General features: G+C 40.5%; 1 protein-coding gene across 6 annotated transcripts in view; it reads right to left on the reverse strand.

Annotated features, from left to right (window-relative positions):
• LOC138749510 (general transcription factor II-I repeat domain-containing protein 2-like) overlaps window positions 1-14035 on the reverse strand; it is a 182216-nt gene extending 168181 nt beyond the window's left edge. For 4 of the 6 annotated variants that reach the window (XM_069910939.1, XM_069910938.1, XM_069910935.1 and 1 more), the window contains exons 1-3: window positions 13916-14034; window positions 9122-9179; window positions 7894-8359 (exon numbers count right to left, since the gene is read on the reverse strand). In XM_069910939.1, coding sequence (XP_069767040.1) covers window positions 7894-8347 — 454 coding nt within the window. In that variant the 5' untranslated portion in view covers window positions 8348-8359; window positions 9122-9179; window positions 13916-14034. Of the gene's footprint in view, window positions 1-7893; window positions 8360-9121; window positions 9180-13915 lie in introns of all 6 variants that reach the window. The other 2 variants (XM_069910937.1, XM_069910936.1) reach the window with 1 other exon arrangement.
• Between the last annotated feature and the right edge of the window lie 656 nt (window positions 14036-14691).

Genomic DNA, 14691 nt, shown 5'->3' on the forward strand with positions numbered 1-14691 from the left:
GAGGTGGATATCTGTAAATATAAATACGAGTAAAACATTAAAATTTATTAGTTATAATGTTAAAAGGAAACATAAAGAGAATTAAAGGCAGACATACTTTTCCTACCAGAAATGCACCTTACAAAATTGGAACATAATAAATTAAAAAGGTACTGGGTGGGTCATCATCTTTCAACTCCAAAACAAGGGGTGTGACAAATTAACAAAAGTATACCAGTGTTGGTTGAGGACATCCATTGATTCAGCGGGAAGATTTATAATTGCACATTGTCAGAATCCTGGATGTTTCTGAATATTTCTGCTCTGAATTTTGATGATGAATCCTTTATTCAGAATGTCCTCTTAAAAGCAATGGAATGAAGAAAAAATATAATGGTTGGGGGAGATTTTAATTTTTGCTTGAACCTCATTCTTGATAAATCAGCAAAGATGGTGACAAAAGCAAAAACTGTGAAAGTTACTTTATCTTCTATGAAGGATTTAAATTTGATAGAAATATGGAGACATTCACACCCCAGGGCAAGAGATTATTCATTCTACTCAAAAGTTCATGACTCTTGTGCGAAAATTGATTTATTTTAAATTTCTACACACTTGGAAAATAGTGGTTGAAACAGAGTATCTGACTAGATTGGTATCTGATCATGCACCACTGACCTTAACAATAGTGATGCCAGAAAAACAAGAGTATTTATAAATGGCATCTTAATTCTACGCTGTTGATAACGATGGATTTCTGTAATTTTATTAGGGGAAAAATAGCATTGTTTTGTGAAATCGATTACCCCTCTACTAATGATTTTTTTTTTTTTAAATATGGGTTACACTCAAGGCTTATTTAAGGGGACAGATAATTTCATATACTAAAAAAAATGGAACACATGGCAGAGGTTAATGGTCTGGAGAAAGAAATAACAGCGCCAGAAAAAGAGTACCAGAGATCGGGTTCTCTGGTACTTGGAAAAGATCTAGGAAAATAAAAAATTGAAATACATTACAAACATATAAAATAGAATGATTTTATTATTATGAATTGGAAGATGGAGGACATAAAGTTCTGTCATGGCAATTAAAGGCAGAAGAGACATCAAAGATGATTAATGCAATCCAAACAGAGCCTGATAAATTAACATATAATCTGAAAGAAATCAATGATACTTTTGAACAATATTATACAAAACTGTACAAGTCAGAATTGCTAGGTGACTCTAGGGAGATAGATTAATTTCTCTCATTGATTGAATTGCCAATATTGGAAAACAAAGGTCAGATGGAATTAGATGCCCCCTTTACCAGAGAAGAGACTGAAAAAGCCTTACATTACAGGTAAATAAATTACCAGGAAAGGATAGTTTTCTGCTCAAGTTTTATAGACAATTCAAAGATTTTTTGATGCCTCTTATTATGGACAGGGTAAACCAGACAGCAGAGATTCAGACTCTCCCGGAATCCTTCTCAACAGTTATTATCATGATGGTACCAAAGAAAGAGATCCACTAAAACCATCTCTATTAAATGCAGATTATAAGATCCTGGCTAAAGCCCTAGCTAATAAATAGGGCCATATTGACCAAAATTAATAAATCCTGATCAGGTAGGCTTTGTTAAAAAATGTCACTCCGCAGACAATTTGGGCGTATTATTCAGTATAATTCATCTGGCTAAGTCTAAAGTGAATCCGAGTATAACTGTATCTTTAGATGCAGAAAAGGCATTTGAATGGTTAGAATGGCCGTTTCTATTCGAAGTATTAGAAAAGTTTGGAATGGGCCAAATATTTATTAATTGGATAAAATCCCTTTATCATAAGCCAAGGGCCAAAATTATAACTAATGGTCAGATGTTGATCATCCTTCCTTTGAGTAGATCCAACAGGCAAGGTGCCCACCATCACCAGGTCTCTTTGTTTTGGCAACTGAACCATTTGCAGAGGCTATAAGGAAGGATCAGACATAAAGGGATTCAAAGTGGATCGTGTAGCAGCCCGCACACCAAGTCGTGGCCCAGCTCACAAGAGTCGTGGCCCATCGATCCCGAAGGCCCCGCAAGGACCAATGGCAATCATCCCTCATGACCTCCCACATGGCAGGAAACAGTGAGGAACTGCGGGAACGCCTGCCAATAGGAGGCCAGTGCTACGATGATGTCACTCCTATCATCAGAGGTAGGGAGCGAATATAAACAGAGCTGGCAGAGCAATAAATCAGTCTTCGACCATGACTCGACTGTGTGTGTTGTTCTTACTCCACACTTCACTTAGCGCGCACACTATACCATTAGCAAATTTTGATTATAAAAGATACAATACAAAAAAAGGAAGTTGATTTAAATGAAAATTGGAAGGAATTAAATATTTATGAATAATGGTAGATAATAATTTACAAAATTTATACTGACTTAATTATCTCCCTATGTTTGGAAAGATAGGTGATCTATAAAAATGAAGATATAAACATCTATTGAAACTGGAATCCATTCACATTCTACCTGGTCGTGTGCAAAAGGTATGATATCGCTGAAATACTAACAAAAGAGTAACAGGAGTGCCTTTCCCATGCAATCCAGAGCAAAACCTTCTGGGCAATCTTATGCATGTGAGCTACAAGCTGACTAAAATTTCAAATTTGCTTTATTAAAGTAGCTCTGGCTGTGGCTAAGTATATAGCAATCACCTGGAAATCTCACTCTCCCCTTCTTATTGCTCGATGGGCCTTGGAATTTCATAGTTATATACCCATGGAGAAAATTATTTGCAATTTGAAGAATAAATATGAACATTTATTAAGTTATGGCATCAGTACTTAGATTATGTAGGGGTCCAATTATAAATTTGACCCTTCGATGTATGTAAAGATGTGATATCCCAGAAAAAGAACTGAAAAATGAGAGCTCTGACAGTATGTGAAGTTATATTTTTGTATTTGTGGGGGGAAGGGGCGGGAGGGAGGGAAAGGTGGAATTTTGTAGATATTTAATATATTTGACATGTATAAAAGTTTAAATATTATATGAATGTATTAATGGAAAATTAAAAAATAAAATTCAAAAAATTTTTACAAAAGAAATAAATGTTTTAAAAACAACCAGAGATAAGAAAGCCAGTTTGTGTGGAACACAGGGACAGAGCTAACAACTAGAGAAATTCTCTTAAAGGGACCACACAAGATACAAATTTGCTTATAGTTCCCAGGTTGAACTAGGAAGCAGAAGAAGTGGGTTCAACTACCAAGCAAGAAGAGGGCCTCATTCGCTGACTTAAAGATTAGAAGAACTGGAACAGACAAACATCTATTGCAAGGCCCCACTGGTGCTGTACTGAATGAAATGCTGAAGATAGAGGCTCAATCAGCAATATCTAAGCGCTCCGACATGAATCCTGATGATAGTTATGAGTGTAGGAAGATATTCAAAGGCATCTAGGGCAAGTACAGCTTCGTGTGCTTCAAGCATATCAGTTATGCATGCTAACACACAAGCAGATTTGGCTGCTATCTATGCTTTAGAAAATTAATAAGCTGAAATGAGGAATCAGCAATTAAGGCAAGAAGAAGAAATGAAGAAACAACAATTCCAGCAAGAAGAACAAAAAAGATTATTGAATAGAGAGAAGGAAGAACTAGATCTTGAGGAACAACATTGTATGAAGATGACCAGAGTAAAAACATTAACTCAGGCTTACGCAAGATCACTCAAAGTGAAATACCCGAGGAGCCACCAGTAGGTCAAGGGGTACCACAGCCACAAGAAACAAGCATACTTGAGCAAGGAGTCGTGGGTGGCGCTCGAATGTTAATGATTAATCTTGTGGAAATGGCTAGCGATAGTCAATCTTTTCTGACAGCACAATTTATGAATCTTCCCAAAAGGAGAGCATTTCAACCAGGTGCAACAATGCGAGTTGATCATACTCAACAACTGATGTCTCTTCTTGTTGCTGAAGAACTTCACTAATGCCATCACTTACATATCATGCTCCAACACCTATGGCACCAGTTCAAGTTCCGTATGCTCCACTGACAACAAAACAAGTCTCAAGCCATGGTGGACAAGACAATTTATTATCACTCATAGCAAAACAAAATGAAATGTCTATGTTAGCGCAGCAACAAGGTTCATATGGTTTACCTAAGAAAAAAATTCCAATTTTTAATGGTGATCCATGACAATATCTCAAGTTCATAAATTCCTTTGAACATCACATTGAATAATACTAAAAACGCCAAAGATCGTCTGTATTAGCTGGAGCAATATACTGGAAGACATGTGAAGGGACTAGTCAGAAGTTTACAATATATGGATCTAGATCAAGGTTTTAAAAGGGCAAAAGGATGACTGCATCATCATTAAGACGATTAACATCAAATCGCAAGGGCCCACAGACAAGATTCTTCATTGACCAGCAATAAAATCAGAGGACGTAAAGGCTTTACAAGCATATGCACTCTTCCTGAGAGGATGTTGCAATGCAATGGGAAGTAGTGTACATTTGCAAGAGCTGAATTTGTTTGCTAATTTGCCAATTATTATAAACAAATGACCTTACAAGCTGAAGGACTTATTGAGAAACAAAGTTGGAGAGCTTAAAATGATTCCTGGAAGGTACGCTACTTTGAGAATGTTATACAATTTTTGGAATGGCATGTGCATGTTAACACCATACTAGTATTTGGAAACATTAAGGATACTTCAATAATTCCTAAGGATGTAAAGAAGTCTAAATCATCGTCTCAACAAAAAACAAAGGGAAGCACAAGAAAGCTATTTGTATTGCAAAGATAAACATGCTTTAGAAAAATGTTCACAATTGGAGAAAAAGTCACATGACTAGAAATTAACCTTTTTAAAAGAATGGAATATGTTTCGGTTGCTTGTGTAAAGGACACATTAGCAAAACTTGTAACCAGTGTCTCAGTTGTGATACATGCAGTTTAAAACATCCCAAGTTACTGCATACTCAACAAAGTAAAGTTGAGTTGTCAAACAATCTGAATCCAAGACTAAAGACAGAGTCAAGAATATTTTAGTTTCAGGTTAGACAGTCTTACTGGGCCACATGACAAAGCTCTCTCAATAGTTCCTGTACAGGTTAAAGCTAAAAAAGGAAGCTTTATATTGAAAACTTATGCATTTCTTGATTCAGGAAGTAGCACATTTTGTACTGTTGAATTAATGAATAAATTTAATCTTCATGGTAAAAAGAAAAATCACAATCTTGTTGAAGACAATGAGTGATGAAAGGAACATTGAAACTAATATAGTTTGAGATTTACAGATTGCTGGATTGAATAACAATGAATTTTGTGATCTTCCAAATGTATACACTCAGAAGACTATGCCTGTGAATAAGGAGAATATTCCACATCAGGATGATATCAAACGTTTGCAAGATTGATGCCAAAATCAAGATGTTAATTAGATTAGATGTAGCAAAAGCTCTCGAACCTTGAAGTAATAAGAAGTCAAAATAACAGGCTTTATGCTGTGAGAACGTTGTTTGGATGGACAATTAACGGACCGTTAGGAGGATGGCAGTCTCTTCAATCTGAGGCGCCTGCAAGCTCACACCAAGACACAAGAGAAACTTGTCCGTGAACTACTCTTTGCAGACGATGCCGCTTTAGTTGCCCATTCAGAGCCAGCTCTTCAGCGCTTGACGTCCTGTTTTGCAGAAACTGCCAAAATGTTTGGCCTGGAAGTCAGCCTGAAGAAAACTGAGGTCCTCCATCAGCCAGCTTCCCACCATGACTACCAGCCCCCCCACATCTCCATCGGGCACACAAAACTCAAAACGGTCAACCAGTTTACCTATCTCGGCTGCACCATTTCATCAGATGCAAGGATCGACAACGAGATAGACAACAGACTCGCCAAGGCAAATAGCGCATTTGGAAGACTACACAAAAGAGTCTGGAAAAACAACCAACTGAAAAACCTCATAAAGATAAGCGTATACAGAGCCGTTGTCATACCCACACTCCTGTTCGGCTCCGAATCATAGGTCCTCTATCGGCATCACCTACGGCTCCTAGAACGCTTCCACCAGCGTTGTCTCCGCTCCATCCTCAACATTCATTGGAGCGCTTTCATCCCTAACGTCGAAGTACTCGAGATGGCAGAGGTCGACAGCATCGAGTCCACGCTGCTGAAGATCCAGCTGCGCTGGGTGGGTCACGTCTCCAGAATTGAGGACCATAGCCTTCCCAAGATCGTGTTATATGGCGAGCTCTTTACTGGCCACCGTGACAGAGGTGCACCAAAGAAAAGGTACAAGGACTGCCTAAAGAAATCTCTTGGTGCCTGCCACACTGACCACCGCCAGTGGGCTGATATCGCCTCAAATTGTGCATCTTGGCGCCTCACAGTTCAGCGGGCAGCAACCTCCTTTGAAGAAGACCGCAGAGCACACCTCACTGACAAAAGGCAAAGGAGGAAAAACCCAACACCCAACCCCAACCAACCAATTTTCCCCTGCAACCGCTGCAACCGTGTCTGCCTGTCCCGCATCGGACTTGTCAGCCACAAACGAGCCTGCAGCTGACGTGGACATTTACCCCCTCCATAAATCTACATCCGCGAAGCCAAGCCAAAGAAAGAAAGAGAAAAGGAGGAAAAAATGAATAATGATCAGGAGTCATCGAATGCAAATGTCAACAGAATTTTAGTTGTCAAACTTAATGATCTGTGGAAACAACAGCTTAAAATTGATTTTCCTGAATGTCTCACAGATATTCAAGAACCTTCGAAGGAGGATAAGCAGTTTCTGGATTTAGTTTCAAATTCAGTTAATCATGCTGATGGTCATTACTGTACAGCATCATCTTCGAAGTAAACTGTAGGCCAGGTAATAATTGCAGAACAATGTATGCTGAATTTGAAGAGAAAATTCAAAGAAAATTTTTCTTTTCATTTGGAATATACCAGCATCATGTCAGATATGATAACCGAGGGTTATGTAGAAAAGGTATCAGAAGATATCTTGGAATGTAAAGATGGTAGAAAATGGTATTTACTTCATCATGGAGTTATACATCCACAAAAGGAGAATCTACGTACGAGTAGTATTTGATTGTGGAGCATCACTTCAAGATGTTTCATTGAATTCTCAACTTTTATAAGGTCCAGACTTAACTAGTACTTTAATAAGCATTCTGATAAAAATTTTGTAGAGCCTATCGTAATTGCTGCAGATATTGAAGCGATGTTTCATCAAGTGAAAGTGCCATCAGAAGATCATGTTTTTCTTCGATTGCTATGGTGGCCTAATAGCAATTACAGAAAAGATATGATTGAATAGAGAATGACAATTCATTTATTTGGAGCAACTTCATCACCAAGTTGTGCAAATTTTGCTCTCAGGAAATGTGCTGAAGATAATGAGGAGCAATTTATATTGAAGTAGCGTCCTTGGAATTAATATATGTTTAATATCGTAAAGGCAAAATTTGATTGAATATATTGAAACTTTAGTAACCAGATATGTTTCTTTCATTCTTTTATTTTTCTCATATCTTTTTCTCTCTTTTTTTTTTCCTTTTTGTTTACATTCTTTGGGGCTACATTATTTGGATGGAAGGGGTTGGGGGTATAAAATACTTTGAGATGCATGAGGAATATTTTCTGTATCTAGATGTTAATTTATGTATGGAAATTTTTAAAAATATTCAAAAATGTACACATGTAAACAAAAAAAATATAAACAAACTGGCTGTAACAGAGATAGAAAAATAATTAATAAAGTGCAAAAATACTTGTTAAAAAAGATCAAAAGGTTACAGTACACTGCAATTTATTTTTTTCAATGCAGTCATGTTACTCGTCATGTTACACTCAGATATGGCATTTTAGGTGGAGTTGAATTTCAGATTTCACATGAAAATATTGCTTTGTACTTACCAAAAGATTTAATGCCATGTCTTTTCTTAAACTTAGTCAACCAGCCTGCTGAATATTCACAGTTCCCTTCAATTTTCAGTTCATCGTGATAGATCTTTGCTTGTTTCATGATCACCATACCATTAAGTGGTATACGTTCACTGCGACGTTGTCTGATCCACTTCATCAATACACGTTCAAGTTCTTCATTTTTTCCTTTATGCAGTGTTTTTCTATTTTTCATTAACTTCTGTTCGTCACTTTCAGAATAGAACTTCAACAGTTTATCCTTCTGTTTCTTCAAGTCATAAATGGTGGTCGTTCCAACACCATACTCTTCTGTAAGACGTTTCACACTTACACCGCTGTCCAGTTTCTCCAACAGCTTGACTTTTTGTGCTATCGATAAACTTAAACGTTTCCTCTTTTTCATATCACTGTTACCCATAGAGGTATCTGAGGGCCTTTTTGACATTTTCTACAATATCTGTACCACAGAGAAGAAAATAGGCAAAAAACAGTGAGTAATGCACATAGGTCTGCAGTGATGATGGTTTACATTTTAAATTTAGACATACAGCACTGTAACAGGCCATTTCATCCCACGAGTCCATGCTGCCTAATTTACACCCAACTAATCTACACCCCTGCTACGTTTCGAACGGTGGGAGGTCTGAGGAACCCCCAGGGAACACCCACGCAGACATGGGGAGAACGTACCAACTCCTTACAGACAGCACAGGATTCGATCGCTGGTGCTGTAAAGATGTTGCACTATGTCAACCGTGGTTGGTAACAAATAGGCACCAACAGAATGTCGGAGCCCCACATGGGCAAGTGAGATCAGGTGTGGAATTTTCCATTTGTTGGTGCTCAAAATGTTTCAGATTTTGGATTTTCGGATAAGGGGTACTCACCTGTATATGAAAGGTATTTTATAGCTGTCCAATATTCAAACTAATTATCAAGAAAAAGGACAATTTGGATCAAGAGACAATTTACTACAACGTATCTTTAGATGGAATGCAGTTAGAAAATATCAGTATACCATCTGCTGTAAATATTCACGAAGGTCAAAGAACATACATGTGTAGGCACAGGCACCGGCAGAACTAAAGATAAACATTTTCCCACCCCCATCTCCACCTGAGAGTAACCAATATGTTGTACACGTTTATTTCTTGTTTTACATATTCAAACAACAATGAAAACAAAACTTGGATAAGCAACATTTTCTCCAAAAACTTACTCTTTTTCTTCCTAATGCTTTGGATCCTTGTTAATTAGAGTCTCGCTCCTTTTCAGATCTGCGAACAAAATCAAACAGGTCATAGCCTACAAGCTTAAAATAATGAAAAAAAATCTAATAAATAATTACAATACGTTGACTTGCCTCCAAAAGATTTACCACAAATACGCAAATCAAAAATGCAACTAACACCACTGAAAGTAAACAAAAAATCTGTTGATACTGAGGTCTAGCACAGGCATCTGCCTGATTTTCAGTATCACTTTCTATCGATGTTGCACAACCTGGCCTTCTTTTGCATGTCTCATTTTAAATTGTAATTTAATTCAGTCACAAGGCTTAAGGCACTTTCAGGTGGTCAAAATCCCTGATTGTAAAGCCGCATATTATGTAAATATGTGGCTGTCGGGAGGCCACTTGAAAGCGCAGGAGGCGCGTGCAAGGCGACTTTGTAACCGCTGGAGCACTGAGGTCCACCCCTGCACATGAATGCAACCGCATGAAAGTGGCTGCTAAGGGGATGACAGTCAGCTAGCGAGCACATGACAGCTCCCATCCCAGCTCCCCCTGCCCCCTGGCACAGGATGTCGGGGCAGCCGGCGTGGGCCGTCAGCGCAGGGATGTCCTGCGTGGAACATCCCAACACTGAAACCACTGCCCAGCTCTCCTAACAGCCCGACGTGAGTCCCCACACCTGCTCTTTCAACATTCCGACATGAGTTCCCACATGTCAGGCTGTTGGGAGAACTGGGCAGCAGTATTGGGACGTCCCTACACTGATAGCCCGTGCCGGCCGCCCCACAGTCTGGGGACTCATGTCGGGCTGTTGGGAGAGTGGGGCAGTGGTATCAGTGTGAGGACGTCCCTGCGCTGATAGCCCATGCTGGCTGTCCCAGCTCTGACAGCCAGTCATCCCAAACCTGACAGCCCGAAGGGCCAGGAGCCGGTGTGTGCTCAGAGGCGCATCTGGTGCAGCTGTCCCTTCAGGTGGCCACTTCTGCTTCGGCAGGTACATTCTTGGCAGAGAATACACCTGAAAAAGCCTTTAGATAGCCACATGGATTCAACAAAAATAGAGGTTTGTGGGCTGTCAGGTTGGGAAGAGGTAGATTGATCACGCAATAGTTTATATGGGTCAACATAACATCATGGGGTGAAATGCCTATACCATGTTATACTGTTTTATGTCAAGACGTGAGTGGTCCTGACAAGATCAGGCTTTGTCAACCACCCTCGAATTAAGGACCAGGTAGGCCATTTTAAAAGTTCAAAGACAGATCCAGTCTGAAGTCGCATCCAAGAATATTCAGTATTTCCGGATCAGTAGCAATAGAAACTACTACAAAACAAACTCATCTCCAAATTATGAGTTTGTCTAGATTGCTAGATCAACATTTCTACAAAATAATTTATTATAAGCCACTTTCGCCTTATAATAAAATTTTAGGCAAGCAAGCAAACCCTTGTCTACCCTGTTACTTCTTCAAATGATGCATGGAAGTTGTTCAAAAACAAATACTAAAAGCTGTCTAATATTTAACACAACCAACCAATTTTCCCTTGCAACCTGTCCCACATCGGACTTGTCAGCCACAAACGAGCCTGCAGCTGACGTGGACATTACCCCTTCATAAATCTTCGTCCGCGAAGCCAAGCCAAAGAAAGAAGAAGCTATTTTTTTTACTTTGCCTGTTGGTAAATATTTCATTATCTTTCTCATTCCCAAAATTTCTATAGTTCGTCCAATAAATATTTCTCTGGAAAAAAAATGCAATCTTGTGCTCTTCACTGACTATTTTAATTGATCTCTGCAGCAGAAGACAAATTTACAAAAGTGATACAAATGTACTGTCACTCTTGTACATACAATGAACACAGAAAGTGGATGAAACATGATTATGGAACATTGGAGCCTGGCAACAAATATCCAAGAATATTTTCATTGCTAAGTTTGTAGTTCAATTTAATTGTATTTTCACTCCACTTTCCAAAAATTAATGTCCAAACAGGAATGGCAGGGTTTAATGTTTAAACAATTTAAATTTTTATCAAAGGGACATTCAACATTTTAGCCCAGAAACAACATCTGCTCAGATGCTGCTCAATTCACTGAGTTCCTCCAGCAGTTCACTTTCACTCCAGATTACAACACCTGGTGACTCACATCTTCGTTGTTACATACACAACCATTATAATTTATGAATAACCAAGGTTGGCATTCTTTCTATACTACAATCAAATTCTTAAAATACTATATTATTTACTTCTGAGATGTTACCAAAATGAAATTGTTAATACAATACAGAATTAATGCAGTATTTAAACAATGTGCCAGGAGCTTAAAATATGATTTTAAAAAAACCAAGTACTAAAACCTGATGTGGAAAAACAAGGGGGTAAAAATTTGTTCACATTACAATGATTAATTCTTCTATTTTTGTAATTAACCAGAGACTTTACGTGCCCTTTTGCAAGAATTTTCCCTTCAGCCCAACTTTGCTAATTAATGCCCCACCTGATTGGCTATGTCAGGGTTTCTGTCAGAGCCATCAAACACTCTGTTTGGCAAACCAACTGATCATCAAGAACAGAAACAATTTATGCGAAAATCGCCACCCTGGGTTCACTGCCATGCAGGTTTTAAACCAAACACACCCCCCCCCCCTCACCAAACCTTGAAGGCTACAAACAATTCACCTGTATTTGATAGAGGTGTTTAAAATTATGATGGGAATAGATAATTAGATGTAAATGGACTCTTTCCCTGAAGACAGGGGAGGTTGGAAAAAGAGAGCATAAGTTAAGAGTAAGGGGGCAAAACTTTAGGAGAAATATTATAGAGGATGGTTTTTCACTCAGAGTGGTGGCAGAATGGAATGATCTTCCAGAAGAGAGTTGCAGCAGGGTCCCTTCTGTCATTTAAGAGAAGGTTGGATGTGTACATGGATGTGAGGGGGTTGGAGGGTTATGGGCAGAGAGCAGGAGGGAGGGAGCTAGTGGAGTTGTTCAAGTGAACCGGCGCGGACTCGAAGGGCCGGCATTGCCTATTTCCGCACTGTAAACGGTTATATGGTAAAAAAAATGCTAAGAAAATTTGTCATTGAAATTATGCTATCAATAATTATTACACCCCCCCCCCCAAAAAAAAAGCCCAGTTGGTTCATGACACAAAGCCCTGAAGCTTCCACTCCTGACCATGCTCCTGGCCAATATACAATCCTTGGAGAACAAACTTGATGAACTCCAAGCCAGACTTGGAGAATCATAAACTTCAATGAGGATGCATTCAGGAGGGAGATAGATCAGCTCATTGAGTGGTGCCTTAACAACAATCTTGAGCTCAACATCAGCAAAACCAAGTAGATTATTGTGGACTTCAGGAGGAAGTCAGGGGTACACTACTAAGTCTTCTTCAAGGACTCAATAATGGAGAGGGTCAAGACATTCAAATTCCCTGAGGTCTGTCCTGGAGCCTCCATATCAATGCAATCACAAAGGTGGCTTGCCAGTGGCTATACTTTGTGAGGTGTGTAGAGGAGATTTGATATGTCATTGAAGACTCAAGAACATCCACAGGTGGACCGTGGAGAGCATTTTGGCTGGTTGCATCACTGCCTGGTTTGGAGGCACCAACTATCAAGGATAAACTCCAGAGGGTTGTTCATTCAGCCACGACATCACAGACACCAGATTTCACTCCACTGAGGACATCTATGAGGCAGTGTCTTTAAAAAAAAAAGCAACCTCTGTCCTCAAAGACCACACTATCCAGGCCACTCTACTACCATCGGGGAAAAGGTACACGAGCCTAAAGGCCAACACTCAGCAGCACAAGGACAGATCCTTCCCGCTATTCCTGGATGAATGATAAAAGCCGCTTTCAGATGGAATAGCTAGGAGAATGTGGTTCTGGAGCTGGATGCGGATTTGCAGAAAGCGACATTCAGATGGAAGCTGCTGAAGGTGCTTTTCTGGCACCTGAAAGGTCCACAGCAGGGCGAGGCACCGCAGAGCGAATGTAGGCTCCTGTCGACTGTGGCCATGGACCCACCTGCTTTCAGGTGCCTTGGGGAAGCACTCGGAAACGGAGAATACACCTACCCGAGGAGGGTTGGGTAAATGCTCCTCGGGTCAGGGTTCTCCACTTTCAGGTGACCTCTCCACAGCCGCATTGGGGTATTTTAGGTGGCTTTACGTTGGGGTATTCTGTACACCTGAAAGTGGCTAAAGACTTTGCCTTACTTTTCGTGCACTATTTTCTTTTATTGTTGTAAATGTGTTCATATGAATATTTGCCCTGTGATGCTGATGCAAATTCCTGACGTGTTCTGGAAGAAAATACAAACAGCATCCACTGCAAAAAAGAAATCCCGCCCGGTTGGGGCGGCGGAAGCGCCTGTGACCGAGTGAATCTCCGCGGGGACCGCGAGTGAAGGGAGCCGTGTATCCCTCCGCCCCACAGCCGGCCCGCGCGCCCGCCGGCAGCGAAACGAGGGCAAGCGGCCGCTCGACCCGCGTCGCTTCACCTCGTCGACGCTGCCCGGTTCGCCCATTGCAACGGAGGGAGAGGACGGCGAGGTTGCCGCTGGTATTCGCCCCCTCCCCCACCCCCGAGCTGGCAGGTTGGTGAAGAAAGGCGCACAAGACCAGTCCCCGCGAAAGTGGCGACGCGCACACACTCGGAAAATTTCCCAGCAGCCGCCGGTGGAAAATTCTAGAAAGGAAAGGAATTCGAGTCGGGGGGAACAGCGATCGAATCATCTGTCACAATGTTATTGCACGGCCATCGGTTACCTCAACTCCAGACAAAATTCGGGCTTTGCAATAAACCCCAAATAAAAGCCAAAATCGCGCACCCCAGGCGAACTCCAGCTCAGCTGACGGAACCTTGTCCCTATTGTTCCCTTCAGCCTGTGCGAAGGTAGAACGCATGCGTGCTGCGTCCTGTGCATGCCGGGTCATGGAGTCCTGCGCGGCCTTCGTGGCCTCCCGGCCTTCTTCCAAAACGAGGGCCGCGAACTCCAATCCCCAGAATGCCATGCGGTTAACATTTTAGGCTGTTAATACCTTGTAGTTGATTGGGGAAAAAAGATAAGAAAGGTTTCTGTTTAGTTTGTGCAGCCGCTTGGTGCCCTGGATTAAAAACGGCAGCTCTTGCTGCAAAATGCAGGGGGAAAGGATCATGTACCAACTTATTTCGATCATAACTAATGATGCTATAATTATCCTTTTTAAGGCAGACTGAAAGTTCTTAATATAATGATTTCACTTTCTCTTGCATCACTTTCAATCATTTTTATAATATTTAATTGCAGGTAGGTCAGTAATCTGACCTCTTTTGCTTGGAATTTCTGATCAATTGGCATCTGGCTCACTCAATAGTGCAGAATATGGGATAAGGATCTGGACTCCCAAGGACTGTGGTGAACTGGGTTGGCTAGAGTTCAAGGTAGAGCCAAGGTCCGGGGTCAGCAAAGTGGAGAGGTTTGTTGGAAGCTGAGGTCTGTAATGCTTGTGCATTTCCCTCTCCCTTTAAACTTACTGGAATAACTGCCTAACATATCAAAATG

This window comes from Narcine bancroftii, chromosome 14, assembly GCF_036971445.1.
Source record: "Narcine bancroftii isolate sNarBan1 chromosome 14, sNarBan1.hap1, whole genome shotgun sequence".
NCBI classification, from domain to species: Eukaryota; Metazoa; Chordata; class Chondrichthyes; order Torpediniformes; family Narcinidae; genus Narcine; species Narcine bancroftii.